Raw genomic sequence first — 20,478 nt, 5'->3', positions numbered from 1 at the left:
TATTGTTTTGGTAAACCTTGAGATTTTACAGTGGTACAAAATTGCGTCATTGCAGTTTAATATAAAAAATACGTTTATTACTTTTTGGAAAACGTGAGCTTCGGCAAATATTACACTGAGACCAAAATACGTATCATAAATTTGAAATTGAAAATTGACCTTTAATTCATAATTTGATTAATTATAATTGAGCTCATAGCAAAACACCGTGAAAGGTTTTGGGGAATGTGCAACTAAATATTCCTACAGCACCTGAGCGCACCAGCAGGCTGTGGCGAGCTCGCGCGTTCTTGCTGTCCGCATCGATGAAGCTGTTTCAAAGATGGCGGACTTCCTGCCGTCCCGCTCGCTCTTATCTGTATGTTTCCCCAACTGTCTCCTCACAAGCGGCGAGGTAGAACAGTTGCGGAAGTCTAAAGAGATAGATAAGTGTATTAATCGAGATAAGACGTACGTGAAAAGGCTAGTAAAGATTTTATTGCTTGGAGCAGGGGAGAGCGGCAAGTCTACTTTCCTCAAGCAGATGCGCATTATCCACGGGCAGGACTTCGATCAGAGGGCCAAAGAAGAATTCAAAGCCACGATTTTTAGTAATGTTATTAAAGGTAAGACTGCTCTGACCATTTTTGTATGATAGTTTGAAATGAGCTTGCGTTACTTATAAATGGCGGCCATGGTTACGTACTGAGTCGGAAATGTGGTACCATGCTAGGTGCTCCTGGGCTGCCTAGAGACCCACTGTAATGTGTTGGACAAAGCTAGTGCTAGTGCGGTTAGCTGCAGGAGATAGTTTTGTTAGTTGTGCCTCGTCTGTGCTCACTCTTCATGTATATACGTTCCACTTCTCTTTATTCAGAAATCACCGATACGATATACAGTAGCTTGACTTTGTCGAAGTGTTTTTCCCCCTCATGGCAGCTGCTAGTATGGCTGTTATGTTTGGGGGAAAACATGGGACCGTAATCGCATAAGAAATGTTCCCGTTTACTGCAAACATGTCTATTATCCAGCATAATATTCCCATAATATTCTAGCTCCGACCGCTAGAACTGACTGCGATCCGCTGTGATGAAGCCAGCATCCATATGGAAATGCTATACATCAATTTGTCATCAACCATAGTTGCATATTGTTGGGAACTTTATGGTCAAGTTAGTAAAACACTTCCATGAATCAGTTCCTTTGACTTCCGCCTGTTGACCAGCAGTGGCCTTTTATTAATCTTTCCTTTTGTCTTTAAAGCTGATTTTAAAGTTACAATCAGAAGCGTGCATCATGTGTTTTGCTCTCATCCATGCGGTGATACAGAGGAACTTCTATTTATAGGTCAATGATGTCAGTAGAGCTCTGTGCACGCTATCTTTGTGAGAGTAACACCAAACTCTCAGAATGAGTGCAGAATAAGCAACGTGATGTGCTGGGCTGGGCTGGGCTGGAAAGGCTTGCTCAGCTTTGGTCATGGGGAAGTAACACTTGACACGCGTCTCAGACGGAAACTCGATGTCTCTCAGTTGAAGTCAAAATGGCTCGCTGAGAATGTTAAAGTATGAAAAAGCTATGAGAGCATTAGGTAAAACATTTGTAATGATATCGCCATGTAGACCCAATATTCCATCACGCCAGTTTTTAACCGCCGTCACGCCGTTTTTTCTGCCGTGGTCTGTGGGGTCAGTGGATGGTTTGTTGCAATGTGTTGTAAATTTGTGTGGCTTTGAAATTGTAAATTAGCATGAACAAGACAATGTTCACCCCAGGAAGACACTAGGCCAGATTACTTATTATGTGCAGTTGCACGCTCTTGCTCTGTGAGTGTTCTAGGGCCAGGGCGATTCTCTCGTCAAAGCATCCCATAATAATTACTGTTAATTTTCGTCCCAACATTAGCCACAGGATTATCAACAAGTTATTAGGCACTGATACTGAACAGCTCCTAATCCAACCGAATTTATCAGTCCTGCAGCTGTCTGAATTAAATGAATTCATTAAATGAATGAAGGTTTAAAGTGATCGTGACAGTGTTTAGGGTCCTACTTTGCTCTAAAATGTCCTATTGAGACCTAAAAATGTGCCTGGACGGAATTGGTCTGAGATTTTCTTCTACTAGAGCCTCAACGCTTACAGTTTTGCGTTGCGTTCCACTCTGTTGGCCACATCCTTTGACATATTTTTTTTTACATAGATTAGCACACAGTAGTTTCTCACTATGATCTTGTAATTTTTTTTAAGGATTGGAATTAAGGTGCTCAATAAGTGGGTAGTGTTTTATTAAAATGTCTGAAACACAAATGTGTGGATCTGTTTGATCTAGGACTATGCTTCACTCAGGTTTTGTAAAATGGACATCAGAGACAAGTGCAACTAGAACTACATCTGCTATACATATTGCATGAATAGGTGATGAGTGATCTTCATCAGAAGGTAAGACACACCCTGGAAGTGTGCTACCACACCAACACAAAAATATATGAATGACATTGCCGTAACGACCTAGACACAGTGGGAAGTGCTTCATCTCATCCATGTGAGTGTCAGACCATTGGGCATCGACACTGGATAAGTGTTTATTTCTTAACATTTTACTGGGTAATTGGTCTACATAAATGGACATTTTTGGGAACTGATACTAGGGCTGCGCGATTCTGGAAAATACACCCACAAAACGTTCAAAAGAAAAATATGAATAGTTGTCTAGGTAGAATTTGAAACAGATTAATTTAGAGCGTCAAGGAAATCGGTGGATTCATTAGCAGTAGGGTTAAAAAAATATATAAGGTACTGACGTCTGAATATAATGTACCTGTTATGATGTGATACTGATTTAAGTGAAGTCAACGGCCCATTACTCAAATAAAGAGTAGAGATCCATCCTTTTCACATCTGACTCGATTACAGTACCTGAATTTGGTAACTGTTTGCTTTTAGAATGAATATCATTACTGTTGCTGCAGCAAACTCCTTCCTTCAGGCAAATGTGCGGGTGTGTGTACGGGTGTGTCTCTGCATGTCTGTTTGTATATACATGTATCTACTCCAGATCTGAATACCAGATTTTTCTAGAATTGAATTCAAGAGTTGAAACCTAGAATTTAATTCTAGAGTTGAAATCTAGAATTGTATGACAGAGGTGAGATCTTGGATTGTATTGGAAAGTTGTTATCAAGAATGGAAATCTAGAATTGTATGACAGAGGTGAGATTGAGGATTGTATTCCACAGTTGAGATCTAGAATTGTGTTCTAGAATTGGGATCTACAATTGAAATCTAGAAATGGAAAATTGTGATCTGGAATTAAATACATTGGCATTAGTACCTGATTCTGTATCCTATTGCAACGGTCTCTAGTGAAGACATTGATTAGCTTTATATGAGGCTGCAATAAACCCTCTCCAGGTAAGTGTATATCTAGATCTGAATTCTATCCATAGGATAGAAAAAAACACACAATGTCTTCACACGAAGAGTAAAGAAAGTTCGAAGAGTTTAAAAAGAGCTTATAACTGGAGAAGCAGCCGTCTTCACCTGTCACTGTCACCCGTCACTGTGTGGCTTAATGCAAAGGGATTTTGGGGGGTTCAGGCGTGCACCTGCCACTTGGGTGTTCACCACCATCCAATTGACACTGGTTACCTCAGCTGAGGCTTCGCTTGCTAACACTTAACCCTAGCAGGTGATTTTAGGAAGCATTATCACAGGTGGGGAGAGGAGGTGACTTAAAGGAAAACAGGAGAATTTGTTTGTGATAAAGCTCGTGAAATGCCAATAAAAGAATATTTGCATTTTAGAAAACAAGATTGTGAACTATATGTGAATCGTGAGCAGTTTTTTTTATCTAAAAAACCATTTACTGTGGAGATGTAACTGATACATGGCAGGAGCACATCTATTATCAATGTACTTCCTAAGCCTCTTATCTTGTTTTGCGTGGCAGGAAACTGATGTGAACCTTGGCTCACAATTGAACCAATCACAGATCATAGACAGTTTTAACTCTCATCCCCATATTGAAAAGTCTTAATTCCATCCCCACTAAGAGATGAACTCCCTGACTACTCTTCAATAAATAATCTTTCACAATAATGGAAGGAACATTATTTTTCTCATTAAAAAATGGATCTGCCAGAGCAAATCTGAAATCTGTGATGACCATTCATTAAAGAGATAAGAGAACATCATTCTGTTCACAAAATGAATTACCGTAGTAGAATACCCTAAATCAGAATTAAAATATTGTTAGGTTAAGAGCTATTTAATCACATTTTAATTCTCACATCTAATTTTCACGTGTTACAACATTCTATGTGCAATAAGTGCTCAGATGTGGATATTTTACTAATATTAAGGCATAAATGTGATTATTTGCTTTTAATCTTGTCTGTAAATTGTTAGTGTAAAGTAAGTTTATTTTTATCTTATTTTTTCTTATCTTATTTTTCTCTTTAGGTATTCGAGTGTTGGTGGATGCTCGAGAAAAGCTGCACATTCCATGGGGTAAACCATCCAACCAGCAGCATGGAGACGCCATGATGGCGTTTGACACTAGGTCAACTATGGCCCAAGGTCATGGCATGGTGGAATATAAAGTTTTCCAGCACTATCTGCCGTCCATTCGTGCCTTGTGGGCTGATGAGGGCATTCAGACAGCCTATGACAGACGTCGAGAGTTCCAGTTGGTGAGTCAGATTATTAGCTAACGTTGGCATTCTCTGAGTATACAGAAGAGCACTGACGGTAACGTATAAAGCTCTGTCTCACAGCGCTGCGACTGCGAAACATACAAAGAGATGCAGAAAAGCTAATGAAAGCTGGCTTTCTATCCACCATCTGCTCCCCTCTGTCTCCACACCCTTCCATCTCCCCTCACCGGGGTACATAATGTGATGCCACTCAGTCAGGTTTTCATATAGTTTTTCTGCTGTCTGTTTCTTGGGTCGTGCGTGCCTGTTTACACCTCTGTACTGTTTCTCTGAGTATCATAAAGTATTCTTAAAGTATTCTCCATTGAAGGTTCCATCACAAATGAAAATGTTAAGATGGAATAATAAGTAAACAAAAGAAAAATCACAATATAAGAATTCCGAACTCTCCAGATGTGGGTTCAATCAAGACCAACCAAAATAACTTAAGACAGAAACATTACTCGCAATGACTTAATTTACTGTAATGAAATTATTTTTATGCCTGTTTGTATCCATCAAATTCAAAATGAAAAAACTACCGGTCAGATTGGCAGAAAGCCAATTATGTCACCCAAGTCAGAACAAACACATAAGTAGCCTCAAATAAGTTATTGGCAAGATGGATTTTTACATATAATCTATGTATGTAACATTGTTACTTACATGGTTTTTGGTAGGTAACCTACATCTCTGAATGGATAAAGTCTGTGATGTTACTGTCCATCTGTTTGAGTCATTATTGCCATCTGCAATGGAATTTAAATTGGGTTTCTAATTGGACATGCTTGCAATTGTGACTCATCCTCTGAACGCATGTTGTCACAATGCTTTCAGTTAAACCACATCTTACCACAGAAACGAGCAGCCATGTACCAAGTGTAAAAAAAAAAAAAAAAAAAACCCCCGCCCATTAGTATACTGTCTAGGTTTTGATACAGTCATCCAGTGTGTGTACGTGTAATAGCTGTTTCAGGTTATGTAGTTACATCAGTTACATCACAAATAGTGAACAGTTAAGTAGAGCCAAGTGAATGAAATCCAATCAAATTGATATCAGGGATTTAATTTGCTTTAATTCATTTTAGCGATCAATCATGTCGCTGGTAAAAAAAATAAAAAAGTTGCCTCTCATCATCTAGTCTGCATGGCTTCTGATCCAGTTATTTTTGACACTGACACACGTGTTATACTTATCCAGATATGAAGTTTCCGCCACAAGCGTAGTAGTTCTTGTGATATTTAGAGCAGCCATACTGAACAGGATAACCATGAGGGCACTGGTGTCACATGGTCCACAACTCACTTCCATGCTGTGAGTTTGGGTTGTAACAAATCCAATTTAAAATGAGTGCAAACTATTGATATATCATCTCTTTTGCTTTCATTTTCTCAGGGGGAGTCAGTCAAGTATTTCCTGGATAATTTGGAAAAACTTGGGCAGCCGGTAAGTCCTTCCCACTTAGCAGAACCTCAGTCAGTAAAGGCCCCCTCAACTGACTGGTAGATAGCAGATGTGTGAGATAAAAGTTTTGGTGGATACATATAGAGAAGTGAAACTACTGAGTTCCTGTCCTCAGACTGGTCGAAATTATCTAAATTCCAGTGAACTTTTCATATAAATCTCCCTTTGACTGCACATCCACTGCAGCCTTAAATCCCTGACCTATAAAGTGAGTTATGAAAATTTCATTCAATCTCAATCTTTATTTATATAGCGTCTTTTACAATCAAAATTGTTTCAAGGCGCTTTCCAGAATCCCAGGGCCTAACCCCAGACAAGCAACAGTGGCAAGGAAAAACTCCCCTTTAACAGGAAGAAACCTCGAGCAGGACCAGGCTCATGTAGGGGGACCCTCCTGCTGATGGGGGAGCTGGGTAGTCATTGACTCACTGTTGATTTATTTTATTTTATTAACCTTCGCTCTAGTTGTTTTCCAATAAAATGTGCATTTACCTTGACCAGCCACTGCAGATGTTATTGTTTTTTTCAGTTGCAATGATGATTGTGATAACACTGGATTAAATTTGTCAGTGTGAACTAAATAAATAGTTACCGTACACTAGGATCAATTCTATTCTTTGATGTGTAATCTTTATTTCTGTGTTTTTCTTTGTTAGGGTTCTATGAGTGCACTCGTCATAACAGTCAGGGCAGTTTGAGTGCAAACCTTTCTGCGCTGACATGTTGCCCTGTCATAGCTATTCACGGTCCATTAATCCCAATAGTATGACCATATCATAGAAGAAAAAAGTGTTGAGAATGAGACAAGAAGGGCAGACTACACCCTTAGTGATCCACTTTGTAAAATCATGCCTATTCATGGAAGATCTCTTTACTTACAGGGCTACCTCCCGAGCCAACAGGACATCCTCCTGGCCAGAAAGCCCACTAAGGGGATCCATGAGTATGACTTTGAGATCAAGAACGTGCCTTTCAAGATGGTGGATGTGGGAGGTCAGCGCTCCGAGAGGCGACGCTGGTTTGAATGCTTCGACTCTGTCACATCTATTCTGTTTCTCGTCTCATCCTCCGAGTACGACCAGGTGGGTCTCCTGTGGTCAGCTTTTTGTTTCGGGGTGATGCAGGGGCTACGTTCTGTTACGTGTCTGTACTTGATTCACAGACTGATTATTTTAATACAAAGATGAAGGCATCTAATAGATGTCACTGCCAAGAGATTCCTGGATTATCAATGACTATAAAAACTATACTACAAATGTCACCACCATGACATTGTTCATAGCTTGAAGATTTTGGCCTCATTTGACTGTTTCTGTTTAGTTTCAAGAAATTCTACAAGCAAGAAAGCTGAAATAAGGCTGTAGTCCAGACGTATTGCCATCTTACCTCTTTGCAGTATTGTGTCAGTGTTTGGTGTTGGTGTACTTTTAAATGATTGAGGCATTAAAGTTAAATTTTAAATCCAGGGGGTAGCCAGGTCATTAGCATCATCAGATGAACATTCAACTCTAAAAAGTCAGGATAAACAGAGGTTTAAAGAAAATGTAAAAATATAATAAAAACTTAGTTAGCATTTGCAGAGACAGCAAGATTCTAATGAATAAATCTGCAATAAGTTTTTCAGCAGAAGGCTGGTATCGCATCGCACTTGCTTCCTCTAAATGATTAGTGTGTTTTATTTAGACACTGTGCTGGAAACAACTTATTATGGACACATCCTTTTGTCCTGGTGTCTCAGGTGCTGATGGAGGACCGGCAAACCAACCGGCTCAGTGAATCCCTCAACATCTTTGAAACCATCGTCAACAACCGGGTGTTCAGCAACGTCTCCATTATTTTGTTTCTGAACAAAACAGACCTGCTTGAGGAGAAAGTAAAGCAGGTGTCCATTAAAGACTATTTCTCAGAGTTTTCAGGTGACCCCAACAGCCTGGCAGATGTCCAACGCTTCCTGGTGGAGTGCTTCCGCAAAAAGCGCCGCGAGCAGCAGCACAAGCCACTGTACCACCACTTCACCACAGCCATCAACACTGAGAACATCCGGTTGGTGTTCCGGGATGTCAAGGACACCATTCTGCACGATAACCTCAAACAGCTCATGTTGCAGTGAGGAGGAGGAGGAGGAGGCGGGATGAAGGATGGATTGATGGGTGGAAGCAGTTGGTGTCAAGGTGCCTTTTTCCGTAGCTCTTTCCCAACACCATTTTTTTTGTATTCCCTACAGTGATTGTTTCATCCTCCACCCATGCATCCTTCATTGAATTTGGTCCCTCCTTACATTTGAACATTTGAACTGTGTATTAAAGCCACCACTACTACCACCATTTCCCTCACGCTTCTCTGCCTTACTGAGCCGGTGACTTACGATAGTCGCGTGTGGCTCAAAGCAGCAGTTAAACCACTGTAAATGTCTCTAGCTCCCCCCGCCCTCCCCAATAGGCTTGATTGTATGATACGGTAGTTGTTTACTACATGTTGCAGTTCACACTCAGACTCATTTCCCCATGCAGCTCTGACCACTTTTGCTATGACAGGGAGGAGACTTGTGACCATGATGCCCAAACAGCTGCTCACGAGCACTGGCAACATCATTCGTTGGTGGTGCTTCTTTTCAGAACGTCTTTTGTGTGGTCTTTTTCCCCTAATCTGTTGCTTGGTGATGACATCACTGGGCAGGGCTGGAATGTGTTCTTAGAGCAGTGGAACCAGCAAGGACAGGGCCAAGATGCACCAAAAGGAATTCATCTTATGGCTGACTTCTAATTTTCGAATCATTTTGAGTCCTTTTCTAATACAAGGATATAAAGTATGCACCTATACATTTTTCATTAACTTATATTTTAAGGGGTTTTACGCAGTGACTGCTGTTACGTTAAAATTCAGTGGATGGGACATTGGGGGTGGACAATAACAACTCACTGCTCCACAGCTACTTTGAGCAGACATAGTGAAAAGAATGATTTTACTCTTTCTCAGGGCATATTTTAAACCACTTTCTTGTGACTTTCATAAGTCAAATGACCAGTTTTGAAGTGTCTTACCTTTGTGGTAACTGAAAAACCCCAGTCTTCTCTTCCCATCTGCAAACAGGATCATATTGTAGCATCTAGAAAGAAACATTTCCACATGTTGCCTATGATCTCACGTCTGAAACAGTTAAATTCCATCACTTTACAGGATTTAAAGCATCTTAAGCTCCGCAAAAAGGACTGACTTTTTTTGGATGTTAACATGCACAAGTACAGATCACGTGTTAATAAGACGAATTTGGTTGCTTTGCTTCTGATGGGCAACAAAAGGCAGTCGCTAGCTTAGCAGGTGCTGGGATTCCTGCCTGCTGCAAGGTGCTGTGGTCACAGCTCATCACCGAGTTATTGGCCAGTCGTAAACTGCGGTTTATACAGTCGTTAGGAATTCAGAGTTTGGCTTCAGCAGGTTCAGCTTCACTGCTTAATTTAATGCATGCCTGCGCACCACCTTCTAAATTCCGTACTTTGTCCTCACACAACACTAAAGTTACATTGTTGATGCAGCAAGACAGGAGAAATGTGAGGGTGCAACCATCTACTTAAAGTGTCAAAACAAAATGAATAACGGGGTTGGGTGGGGTCATTCTCCATCTTAGACAGTGTTGATGCACAGAATAAAAAAAAACAGGCAGGTAAATAGTAGTTAGCTAGTACAGTGATTTACTTTATTAGTAGCAGCAAGATATATCTAAAACAAAAAACATCCTTAAAATCTGTAACTCCAGGATTTTAAAGCCACGTTGCAGTTTGTTGTGTTTTCAGTCCTTCTGTGCTCAGCTCAGTATCGAACCCTTAACCTTTCAGAGTGATAGTCTAACGTCTGCTGTGCTGCTGTTCACGGCCAGTGCTTTCATGGCTGAATTACTGGCCTCCTCCAATGAGAACAGTTCCTCTGTATAAGCAGCAAGGTATGTTTTTTGATAAAAGGTACCTGTTAATGCTCAACCTCTAATCAATTACAACATGCTTTTAAGGGGGAAACCTCCCGTGTTCCTCCCAAAGCCGCCTGCATGCATGGTTCTGTAGCCTGTGGTGGCGGCTCTGCTGATTCCTGCTAACGGTGCTCACGGAGGTGTTTCGTGACATCCCAGATGCGGTCTGGTCCTCGCTCGACCACTTACGTATCAGGTCCTTCCTCTAATCCCATTTCATCCATCCCATCTGAATCTTTGGAAATTTCCTGAACAGATGTACAAGATATGTTGCGTGATCTTAGTGCAACAGCTTTTTTTTTTACAAGCTTGTCAGTATTTGACAGATTATTTGCACCATTTTGTAGCTTTTGGATTTCCTAATAAATAAGTTGTTAAACTTTTGATCCAATCGAATCACTGGAACACGTAAATTGAATCAAGGATTTTTGATTGATTTGATTTGATTTTTTCTAAAACTAATTTCACAATGCAAGTGTGGGATGGTCAAACCCAAAAATCTCCTCAGCTCAACACGTCTCAGCCACTGAGACTGATTTCCAACAGATCGTTCTGGTTAAACCTTAAAAAGGAAGTTCTGATATTGGCTGTGTTAGTTCTTGAAACTTCACCAGTTAGCATGACTGTGCCTTTGTGTGTGGCCACACAGTCTCTTTCTTTGTCTGCCTTCTGGCTGTTACGTACAGACCGTGGTGGACAGACCTCTTGGCTAGTCAAGCACACACCGTATGTCACCCAGCACCCTGATGCTGTCGGACAATCCCAACTCCAGTGGAGTCTTTGATGCTACAGTTCAGCATTTTTAATGGCAGTAGGACTCTGTCCCTTTGGTGTGCACTAAAAGTACCCTGGACCTCAGACACTGTTTCAGAACACACAATTGTATTTCATGCTTTTAATCATGCCAACACTCAGACGTAGGTAGATACACCCTCATTCGGGCATGGTGTGGACAAACCTGACCTGGAATTCTGGTTGTCATCAATCTGGACCGTTGAATGTAAATAGGAATTTCCCACCATTGCTTCAGGGGGTGGTGCAAGTTTCTTATGCCAAGAAAACATTGTTAGTCTGGACCCCAAAACAGCTTTATCCACTGAAAAAGACTTGTTAACACTTTTCTCCCATTTTGGATTTCATCAAAATGTTGGGCAGACGGAGACTTAAACCAGTCTTTTTGAATTCTGTTAGGATTTTAAACTCTAGGTGTATTGAATAAGCCACTTGATCGGCATTTCCCCCTTTTCACTGTGTGTGGGGTCTGTGTGTGTTAAACTCAAGTCGAGCTTTTTACTGTATAAAAGTGAAGAGGAAGAAACCTGCCTGTGAAGTTGTTGTTTTTGTGACTCAGTAATGCATTTGTGTACCTGTGAGAGGAAAAGTGTTACCTTGATTTTGAGCCTAATCACTATTTCATTTTGTCTTTATATTAAGGGTGGAATGAACATTGCTAATTTGCAAAGCCTACAAATCCCCAAATGAGGTTTTATATCAAGATAAATGTTAGACATGTAGTTTTGTCTTAATTTCTAAATGATCCTAAATGTAAGAAACATTCAGTAAGAAAAATGATATCCTATAACATGAGATAATGTATTACACCAGTATTCTTCTTTTATAGGTCAGGCTCATGCTTACATAGTCAGACTATGCAACAGTACTCCTGCACGCCCATGATGACGCTGCAATAACTGAATTATTTTGTGTTAAACCATGAGATACACTGCTGAGTGTCTTAAATGTCAGTGTCTAAACACAAGTGTGTCTTTTTGAAATGTCAGCAAACTGCTCTGCCAAATACACAAACGTTTAGTGCCTCTTCCTTCCACCACCTCATTTACCCCGACAAGTTAACCAAGATTTTCTACTGTGTTTTTACGTGGGAATATCCCACCTAATTTCGTAATGTCACAATCAAACATTTCCCCTTTTTTTTAATTTGCATTTTACATAGAGAAGCTTTCAATGTACAGTTTAACTTATGCTGTCTTTCTACTTTCTACTGTCCTAAATAAATCTTGCAGTTCAAAAAGTCTCATTTGATGAATCCCACTGTTTTATTTTAATGCAGATTTAGAGGTGTAGTAAAGAATAAAAAGATCTGAAAACTGAATTTAAAGACAGACCTCAAACATTCAAGTAAAATGTGGTTTTCACAGGCTGTCATCACAAATGATTGTAAAATTGATCATGAAACTCATTTGTAGATTTTTACAGAATAAAAATAGCTGCATTTGTTTTTGTTTGTAGATTAAGATTGTAAGTCTTCCAGGGGGTTTATTTGGCTGTAATATTTTGGTTTCATGTTCTGTAGCAGATGGAACTTCGCAGGTAGCAAGTTGTCTCGTCGGTCTGCTCTGAACCCCGTGTGTTTATGTGTGGATTAGTGTCTCAATCTGCATTGAGGCTCTGGTTTCTGGGCTGCAAGGCCTTGATATAAACCAGAGTACTGTGGCATGTAATCACTTCATCCCAGTTTGTGTGCATTCTCTGCTCCAACACAATCACATCTGTGTCTTGAAGGGGTCAGTTTCTACACACTTTCGTGCTTGTTGCGTCAGTGAGGACAATAGAAATACTGAGTTCTTACGCTGACAAATTTCTGCAGAAAAAAGGGTATAGCATCTGTTCCAGGTCTGAATAGAACTTGTAATCCCAGAAACTCTCTTTAGGTCATAAATTACAGGTCAGATTATTTGCATTCATGTTTATACAGGCACGCTCTGGAAAAATGGATGTGAAAACGTTCTTGATATTTTCGCTGGAGGCAGACGACACCACCCGCATGGAAGCGAGCGGCCCTGAGCTCATGCTTGCCCACAATAGAAGAACGGTGTTGTTGGTCAAGGTGTTGTGTATCGATGAATTTCAACTCATGCTTGTCCCACACAAAATTGAGGGTCACAAATTGCGTTGTCCTTTACTTTATGTAGAGCCTCTTTCTAGCTTATGAGCAGTAATTAAAAGTACTTGTGCTTCTTTTTTTTTTTTAGATTTTAATTTCTTAAAATCCTAAAGCAAGACAAAATACAAGCACAGACCAGTCTGTAACACAACTAGCGAAATAAAAAAATGAAAAAGTTGTCTTACAAAAAAAATCCATTCTGCAGTTTTAATAAATCTTAAGTTTCAAGTCATGGTGAGTCATGGCCACCAATTTGCATACAGGATTCGATGAACTAACCGACACTTGTGGCAACTCAACAGTTCCACTTCTTGTAAAACCACTGAGATGGTTTCTAATGTCATTTTTCTGAGGCTCATGCAAAACCCCAGTAATAGAAAACGTACACAGAGCTGAGTTTTTACTTATATGCATATGAGGTTAGGGACAAACACTGTTTTGTTGCTGCAATCCTTTGCCATGCATTTAAACATGCATGCAGACATTCAGCCCCCATGTTGCCATGTCAACTGTGTATTCTGTTAGATTCTGGTGAATTGGTGCTGGTGTGGAACAGGAATGGATGAAACATTGCAGATTACAAATCACGGTGGTGATGGAAGGCTCCAAATACAGATTTATCAGTTCATCATCATCTCTATTCCTCTTTTTGGTAGTTTTTTTTAATCTCCCATTGGGCAATTAAAAATAGATATAAAATTAAGAAACAACAAATAGAAACATTGTGATATGGGAAATTCAAAATATTTTCTTCTGTGGTTCTAGGTGGTGATTTTGCAGGAAACATTGGTTGATATTTGTTGTGTCACATAATCAGGTGGCATAAATTAGTGAAGAGACTCCTGTGCGTAATCCTCACAAAGGTCAGTGGTGTTTTGAACATGCAGTGACGGCCCTCTGTAGGAATTATAGTGGTAGTACTTAGTTATTTCATCACTACATAACGAAACCTCTGTGATCTGAGAGTTAGTCCAGCATTTGTTACTTCTAGGCCAGGGTGTCCAAACAACTCTTTAAGAAGCTTCTAGCTGATCCAAAATGCTGCAGCCAGAGTTCTGACAGGTACTGACAAAAGAGATCACATAACTCCTGTACTGGCGTCGCTTCATTGGCTGCCCGTTAAATTTAGAATAATTTCTAAAACGCTTCTTTTGACCTACAAGGTCCTCAGAGGCCTAGCTCCATCCTACCTGGAGGAGCTAGTGACACCTTACCAGCCCAATAGACCGCTCTGCTCTCAGAATGCTGGTCTACTTGTGGTTCCCAGAGTTTCTAGGAGTAGAATGGGGGACCGAGCATTTAGCTACCAGGCCCCCCTGCTGTGGAACCAGCTCCCTGTCCAGGTATGGGAGGCTGACTCCATCTCTACTTTTAAGATCAGACTTAAAACCTACCTCTTTGAAAAAGCTTATTGTTACTAATTCTGTAGTTCCAGTTACTATCATAGTCAGACAAACTATCATACTTAGGGGGTCGTCTAATCGTTAGGTCACATTTTAGCTGTGCTAAATTAGGTCATGGTTTCCTCTCCTCTTTCCCCGTATCCATCAACAGGTCTAGCCGCCTTTATAGCTGTATGCTGGCCTGATCTCTACCTATTCTCTCCTCCCCTCTCTCTCTACCCAGCCCCCCCATCAGCAGGAGGGTCCCCCTACATGAGCCTGGTCCTGGTCAAGGTTTCTTCCTGTTAAAAGGGAGTTTTTCCTTGACACTGTTGCTTATCTGGGGTCAGGCCCTGGGATTATGGAAAGCGCCTAGAAACAATTTTGATTGTAACAGACGCTATATAAATAAAGATTGACTGATTGATTGATCTATTTATTTATGTTAATCACCTTTTGGATGTTTGTGTCCCTTTCTTGGGATTTATCCATGTAGGGTTGTACTGGTGTGATTAACTGACATTTCACAGAAGTTTACTAAAATAAGACATAGAAGACTGATTGAAATTTTTAATTTTTCAAGTCCGTGATAGATGCGTCACCAATTCACCCCTGACAGCACTGGTGCTTTCAATAGGTGTGAATGTGTCTTAGGTTTCAGGAGAGAGACCACTTCCTCCCTGTGAAGGAGTGAATTTCAAGCTTGCGAGAAAGAAACCTGAGGTTGTGGAAGCAGCAGCAGCAGCAGCAGCAGCAGCAGCAGCAGCAGCTGGGGGGGGCCGTCCAGCAGCCTCACATGCTGGCGCTGTGTTTGAATGAGACAGGCTGGGTTTATATTACAGAGGCTTCTTCTGGATCCACAATCTGTCCGGCTGGACTGTTCCCCTGGGTAAAGTCCACCTCCAGAAAGTCCAACTGCTCATTGTCCTCAGACATTTTTGCTTCTTCCTCCCTCTCTTTGCTTTGCCTTTGGCACGTGCCTGACTTGGCTGGGCCAACCATAGCCAGGCAGATGGCACCGACTCCCATTCCGGCTGCACAGGAGTAGAAGGCAGCTCCATAATTGTGAGTGACATCCACCAACACACCTGGAAGGAAGGATTAGGCAGATGTTGGGATCCAGGGAGCTTCAGAAGCACTTACAACACCACTAACTGGCCCAAACTGGTGCAGACTCCTCATCTGTCCCACTATTAATTATCATCAACCAAGTTTTGTTTTTACTTCAACAGCTTTCAAACATTTAAATCTGAATACAGGAATTAGTAGTAGACTATTTTTAGATTTAATAATCAAGTTGGAGATAGCTTTACCTCCCAGGGGAGGTCCTGCCAGTCCAGCAAAGCTCTGGATGAAAACATACACTCCCACACACGACGCCATCTTCTGGACGCCCACCACATCCTCCTCAGCCAGCATGGGGATGTGAGTGGATGCCACGGTGCCCAGGAAGTAGCCATACAGGATGCAGCAGACCACTAGACCCCAGAACTCCCACACGATAGTGAAGGCCACCAGCACTAGCGACAGCAGAACCACGCAGGCCAGCAGCACCAGGGTTTTCCTGCAGCTCACTTTGTTCAGCACCACTCCGATAGAGAGGCGACCGAAGATCTCAGCCACCGCCATCACAGAGAGCATGTAGGAGGCCATGCTTGGCTCAATCCCCCGGCTTTTGCTGAGTTCAATGATGTAAAGCTGTGGAGCAAAGAAGCCAAGTGTGGCAAACAGGCCAAAACAGGAATACCAGATGAAGGCACCATCTTTAAGCACAGAGAAGTCCAGGAGTTGGGGCCTGGAGGGCTGTAGAGAACCTGCCTGTAGCTCTAAAAGTTCACCCTCCTTGACTGGAGTTGAGACTGTGGACAAGGAGGGCTCCTGTCCTTCTTTGTCCTCAACAGCTAACTTTATCATAGCTCCTTCTTCAGCAGCCCTCAGGTCTACATCGGAAGCATAAAGGGATGTAATGCCTGAGTCCTCTGAGTCCTTTGATGCTCCTGAACTGACCGAGGTTATGGTTTGTTCATTTTCCAGCTCGTAAACAGCCTCAAGCTGCTTCAGGGAAACGTGCTCTTTGTCTGTTTCGCTGGCTTCTTTTTCAGAATCTGCTTTTATAATAATTGGACGAAGGAGAAGTCCACAACCAATCACCGAAGCCTGAAAGATGCCAAGGAGGACGAGACAATAGCGCCAGCCAATGTGTTCCTTCAGCGCAGTGAGGGCTGTGAGAAAAGACAGGCAGGATCACTAAAATGGGACTGGGTATTGAAGAATTTTCATTTCTAAACAGTCTGAAGCCTACGGTGAACCTGCAATATTCAAGAAAGGCGACTATTATTGTTCAAGAACACATTTTCGTCCTATTGAACTCATCACTCACCAGGTGCAAAAGCAAATAGGGCGAAGGATTCCCCCGACGAAGCGATGGAGGTGACGAGAGCGCGCCGTTTGGAGAAATACTGAGCGAGGAGTGTGACGGTGGGGAGGAAGGAGAGGCAGTAGCCAAGGCCTGTAAAAGAGGTAAAAGGGGACATGACAGCCACTGGCCGGCAGGTTGGAACACTGCGTGACTAGGGGGATGGTTCAAGATCAAGGTGTCAGGTGACTCCTTTGTCATAGGTGGTATGATTCAGTTTTGCTACAGCTGCTGAAAGACAAAAAGCATGTAAAGACAAAAAAGAGAGACAAGGAGAGAGGGGAGAAGGAATTATAAAGTTAGCCCCGGTCTGTTTCAGATGCAGAAATGTGTATCACGATGGGAAAGCTAGAAAAAAGCAATTCGATTTCTGGTACAAATCTGCAATCACCAATTTCGATGTTAATTGTTCTGCATTGTTCCCTGGCCACCAGTTTCATTAAACCCATCTGAAAAGGAATTTAATGTTTTATGGAACATGTTCATCTGCTGTGTGCTAGCATTCATTACTAGAGAATTGAACAGTGATGTTGCCCTGACTGTGTTGTCGAACATCTTGATGTCCCTTACTTCTAATGTTAGGCTGTCAAACATAACAAGCAGTTATTTCATCTAATATCAATCAAACAGCTGTGGGAAGCTGCAGCCAATGTTAAATTCAGATGAGTGATAGCAGCGTGGAACCTGGAAGCTGCTTGTTCACTTTCATGTGGCATATACAAAAAAACGGATTAAATTCTAACTTATGATGAAGCCAGACTACCAGAGAAGCCTTGGAAAGAACCCTCATACTTTCAAATGAATGATAGTTAAGTTGTTTAATGGATGAACTCGTAAATGCCACTGTGAGACTTTGACATGTACCTGAAACAAGACCGATGGTGATGTACATCTCATTGATGGAGGTGCTGAATGCGGAGGTGATGGTTCCGAGGCTGATCAGGAAGCCTCCCATCATCACCACTGGACGATGGCCAAAACGGTTGCTCAAGAACGTGGACAATGGAGCTGGAAGGGTTCAATGAAGCATTACACCATACTTATGCTTTACGAAGGTTGAGCAAGTAATTGTACTCTTATTTTAAGTATGTTTAATTTTTATTGCCATGTTAGCCACTGTTAACGTCTTTCAATTACCTGTGACGGTAAATATGAAGGCACATATGGAGATGACCCAGGACACTCGATTGTTGCTCTCCCCAAACTCTTCCATGAGATCCTGGAGAAAGACCCCCAGGCTCTTGAGAATCCCATAGGTGCAGATCTCGACCACAAAGAAGGCTGCAGCCACCGTCCAACCCCAGCCGCCTTCAGGCACCTCTGGGTAAACATTTGGACCCAAACACTTTTGGAAACTGGGCGACCTCATGGCTACAGGGGTTGGTCCCCTGTGGGGAGAAGCAGACACATCACCATCAGAATATCAACTGATAACATCATTAATAAGCAAGAAATTGTGAATATTTAGATTCAGAAAGTGCAAAAACACTACACATCATACATTTGCTATGTCCTAGATCTTTTTTTAATTCCCCAGAGGGGAAAGTCACCTTACAACAGTAATAAATAATATATAAAGAAATTCACAGTAAAAGCACAAAACAAATAAATGAATACAGTATAAGCATAACACATAGTAGTTGTGAATGAGGTAATAGATAAACTGAAGTCAGCTTCACTAATTCTGTAACCTTCAATCAAAAGTCAAGGCACAGAAAAAATGTTGCATACCTTCAATTAAGCATTTGGCAAAAATGGCAGCATTGTGGTGGAATTTTGCCCCCTTTTTAGTAAAAAAAACCAATTCAAAACACAACACGTTTGTTTCTATTTATTATGATTTGGATTTAAGTACCCAATATAAAATATAACCGGTACAACACTGCCCCCCGGAGCATGTGGCTGGCAATTACAGGTTTCACGGAACTGCGTGTAATAGATTACTTCTTGGTGAAATAAACAGCTATCTGGAACGATTACATCAGTGGACAATACCTGCGTATATTTCGGAATATCAGCGCAACAAATGTCGAATTTGAGCTGGATTTCCAGGGGATCCTGTGTTGCAGACAGGGATAGCCGCAGTGCAGATGGGTGATGTCAGCCTGCCGCAGGGCTTCCCTAACGGAGGGAGGCAGACAGGCGGGCGAAGCGAACATTAAACGTGTTTTTGTCTGCCGTGCGTGACAATGAATCCAACAACGTGTCAACAACACACTGTTTTTAAGCGCATCTCTAGGGTCGAGAGAAAACAGCAAACTTGACCTTTAAAACCAGCCCTGCCCCTAACCCGAGATTAGCATCCTCCAGCCGGGGCCATATGGGCTCCCGACGTTCACTTACCGGCTCGGTTGGTACAACAGGCCAGACAAGCTGGAATTCTGCTGGGAAAAAGGTCTTTGTCACCGCACCATGACTTTTTTCCAAGTGATAATACAATGTCCACCCAAAAGAGTGCGATTTGCTGCGATTTACGCAGGACACTTTGATATAATCGCCCCTGTTAAGCCGTAAAAACAGTCTTTTGTTTCTGTTCCGTCTCAACCATCCGCATCTTTTCTCTGGGTTAGTTCCTGTCCGCGTTGGCTGCTCTTTACCGGCTCGAGCCGGTATCCAAGCGCGTGCCCGCAACACTGCTCCATGAACGCGCCCAACAAGCGTTGTGTGTGTGTGTGTGTGTGTGTGTGTGTGTGTGTGTGTGTGTGTGGGTGTGTGTGTGTGTGTGTGTGTGAGAGAGAGAGAGAGAGAGAGCGCGCGTGAAGACAAGAGGAAAGAGGAAACACTTCAAACATAAAATACTGGCTTCTGCCATTGAAGTGTTCAACACTCATGTGTTCAGACAAGTGCAATTATACTGAAAAAGGTCAAACGTGAAAACTATAATTCACCATCAATAGAAACCTCTCTGAGTCAACACAAATCACGTCTTTCGCCCTAAAATGAACCGAAAGTCTGGGGTTTATGTTTGTTTGGGTGGTTTTTATGGTTCCTTTGATCATCTCCGCATCAACCTGCTCATCTCTCAGGTCTATTAAATGTGGCACCACATCGAGCAACCTTAAACATGGATTGAAAGTAGTTTTACGTTATACTAAGCTTTATAAATAACCTTACCTGATTTTCAGCTGCTCTTTTGGGTTGTGGTGGATGTTAAAGGAATGCGCGTTATTTTAATGTAGGGGCGTGGCCAAGGGCTGGCCAGGGCAGGTACAGGTGAGATCGATGCTGCCCCTTCACATCAATGCATTTCCACAGTGCAGGAAAGAAGACACAAAATCACCCCCAGATTTGATCTCTTAGGTCTGAAGGAGAATGGAGCACTCTGTAGCCAAATTGACTGCTAATATTGTAGCGGGAATGTTGTTCGTTCACTTTTCCAGTTTATTTTAGCTTTATTTAAATAAAATAAATCCACATACTCTTCTGCTGTTACTACCTCTGAATGAAAATGTGAAAACAGAATTTTAGAATTTTTTGGAGACTTATAAGTAGATTTATAAGTAGATTTAGACTTTTATTTTTTATTTTTAGCTCTGTCTCAGTTAATCCATTTGCTTCCTACCACTTATTCCTGATCAGATTCCTGTGCTGGAGCCCCTGAGGAACACACTCCTAAGATTGCCAAACCTTTGTGGAGTACACACACTACACACACTTGTCACTACAAACGGATATT

At 41.7% G+C, this 20,478-nt stretch overlaps 2 protein-coding genes across 4 annotated transcripts; one reads left to right on the top strand and one right to left on the bottom strand.

Annotated features, from left to right (window-relative positions):
- Positions 1–259: 259 nt before the first annotated feature.
- gna13b (guanine nucleotide binding protein (G protein), alpha 13b) lies at positions 260–12,138 on the top strand. The gene is made up of 5 exons (XM_003964335.3): positions 260–605; positions 4,441–4,670; positions 6,070–6,120; positions 7,020–7,220; positions 7,877–12,138. The coding sequence occupies exons 1-5, from the start codon at positions 323–325 to the stop codon at positions 8,246–8,248; spliced, it is 1,137 nt and encodes a 378-aa protein (XP_003964384.1). The 5' UTR covers positions 260–322; the 3' UTR covers positions 8,249–12,138.
- Positions 12,139–14,942: 2,804 nt separating this feature from the next.
- Positions 14,943–19,425, bottom strand: slc16a6b (solute carrier family 16 member 6b). 3 transcript variants are annotated; one of them, XM_011603650.2, is made up of 7 exons: positions 19,146–19,423; positions 18,798–18,923; positions 17,940–18,190; positions 17,667–17,810; positions 16,767–16,895; positions 15,700–16,608; positions 14,943–15,474 (listed from the first exon to the last, which is right to left on the bottom strand). In XM_011603650.2, the coding sequence occupies exons 3-7, from the start codon at positions 18,169–18,171 to the stop codon at positions 15,218–15,220; spliced, it is 1,671 nt and encodes a 556-aa protein (XP_011601952.1). In that variant the 5' UTR covers positions 18,172–18,190; positions 18,798–18,923; positions 19,146–19,423; the 3' UTR covers positions 14,943–15,217. The 3 variants fall into 3 exon arrangements, with proteins under 3 accessions (XP_011601952.1, XP_029692619.1, XP_011601953.1); XM_029836759.1 differs by having other exon boundaries at positions 18,798–19,425; XM_011603651.2 differs by lacking the exon at positions 18,798–18,923 and having other exon boundaries at positions 19,146–19,424.
- Positions 19,426–20,478: the final 1,053 nt, after the last annotated feature.

Source organism: Takifugu rubripes, chromosome 5 (genome assembly GCF_901000725.2).
Source record: "Takifugu rubripes chromosome 5, fTakRub1.2, whole genome shotgun sequence".
Classification (NCBI taxonomy): domain Eukaryota; kingdom Metazoa; phylum Chordata; class Actinopteri; order Tetraodontiformes; family Tetraodontidae; genus Takifugu; species Takifugu rubripes.
The sequence above is the reverse complement of the archived record's forward strand: the minus strand, read 5'-3'. Positions and strand labels throughout refer to the sequence as shown.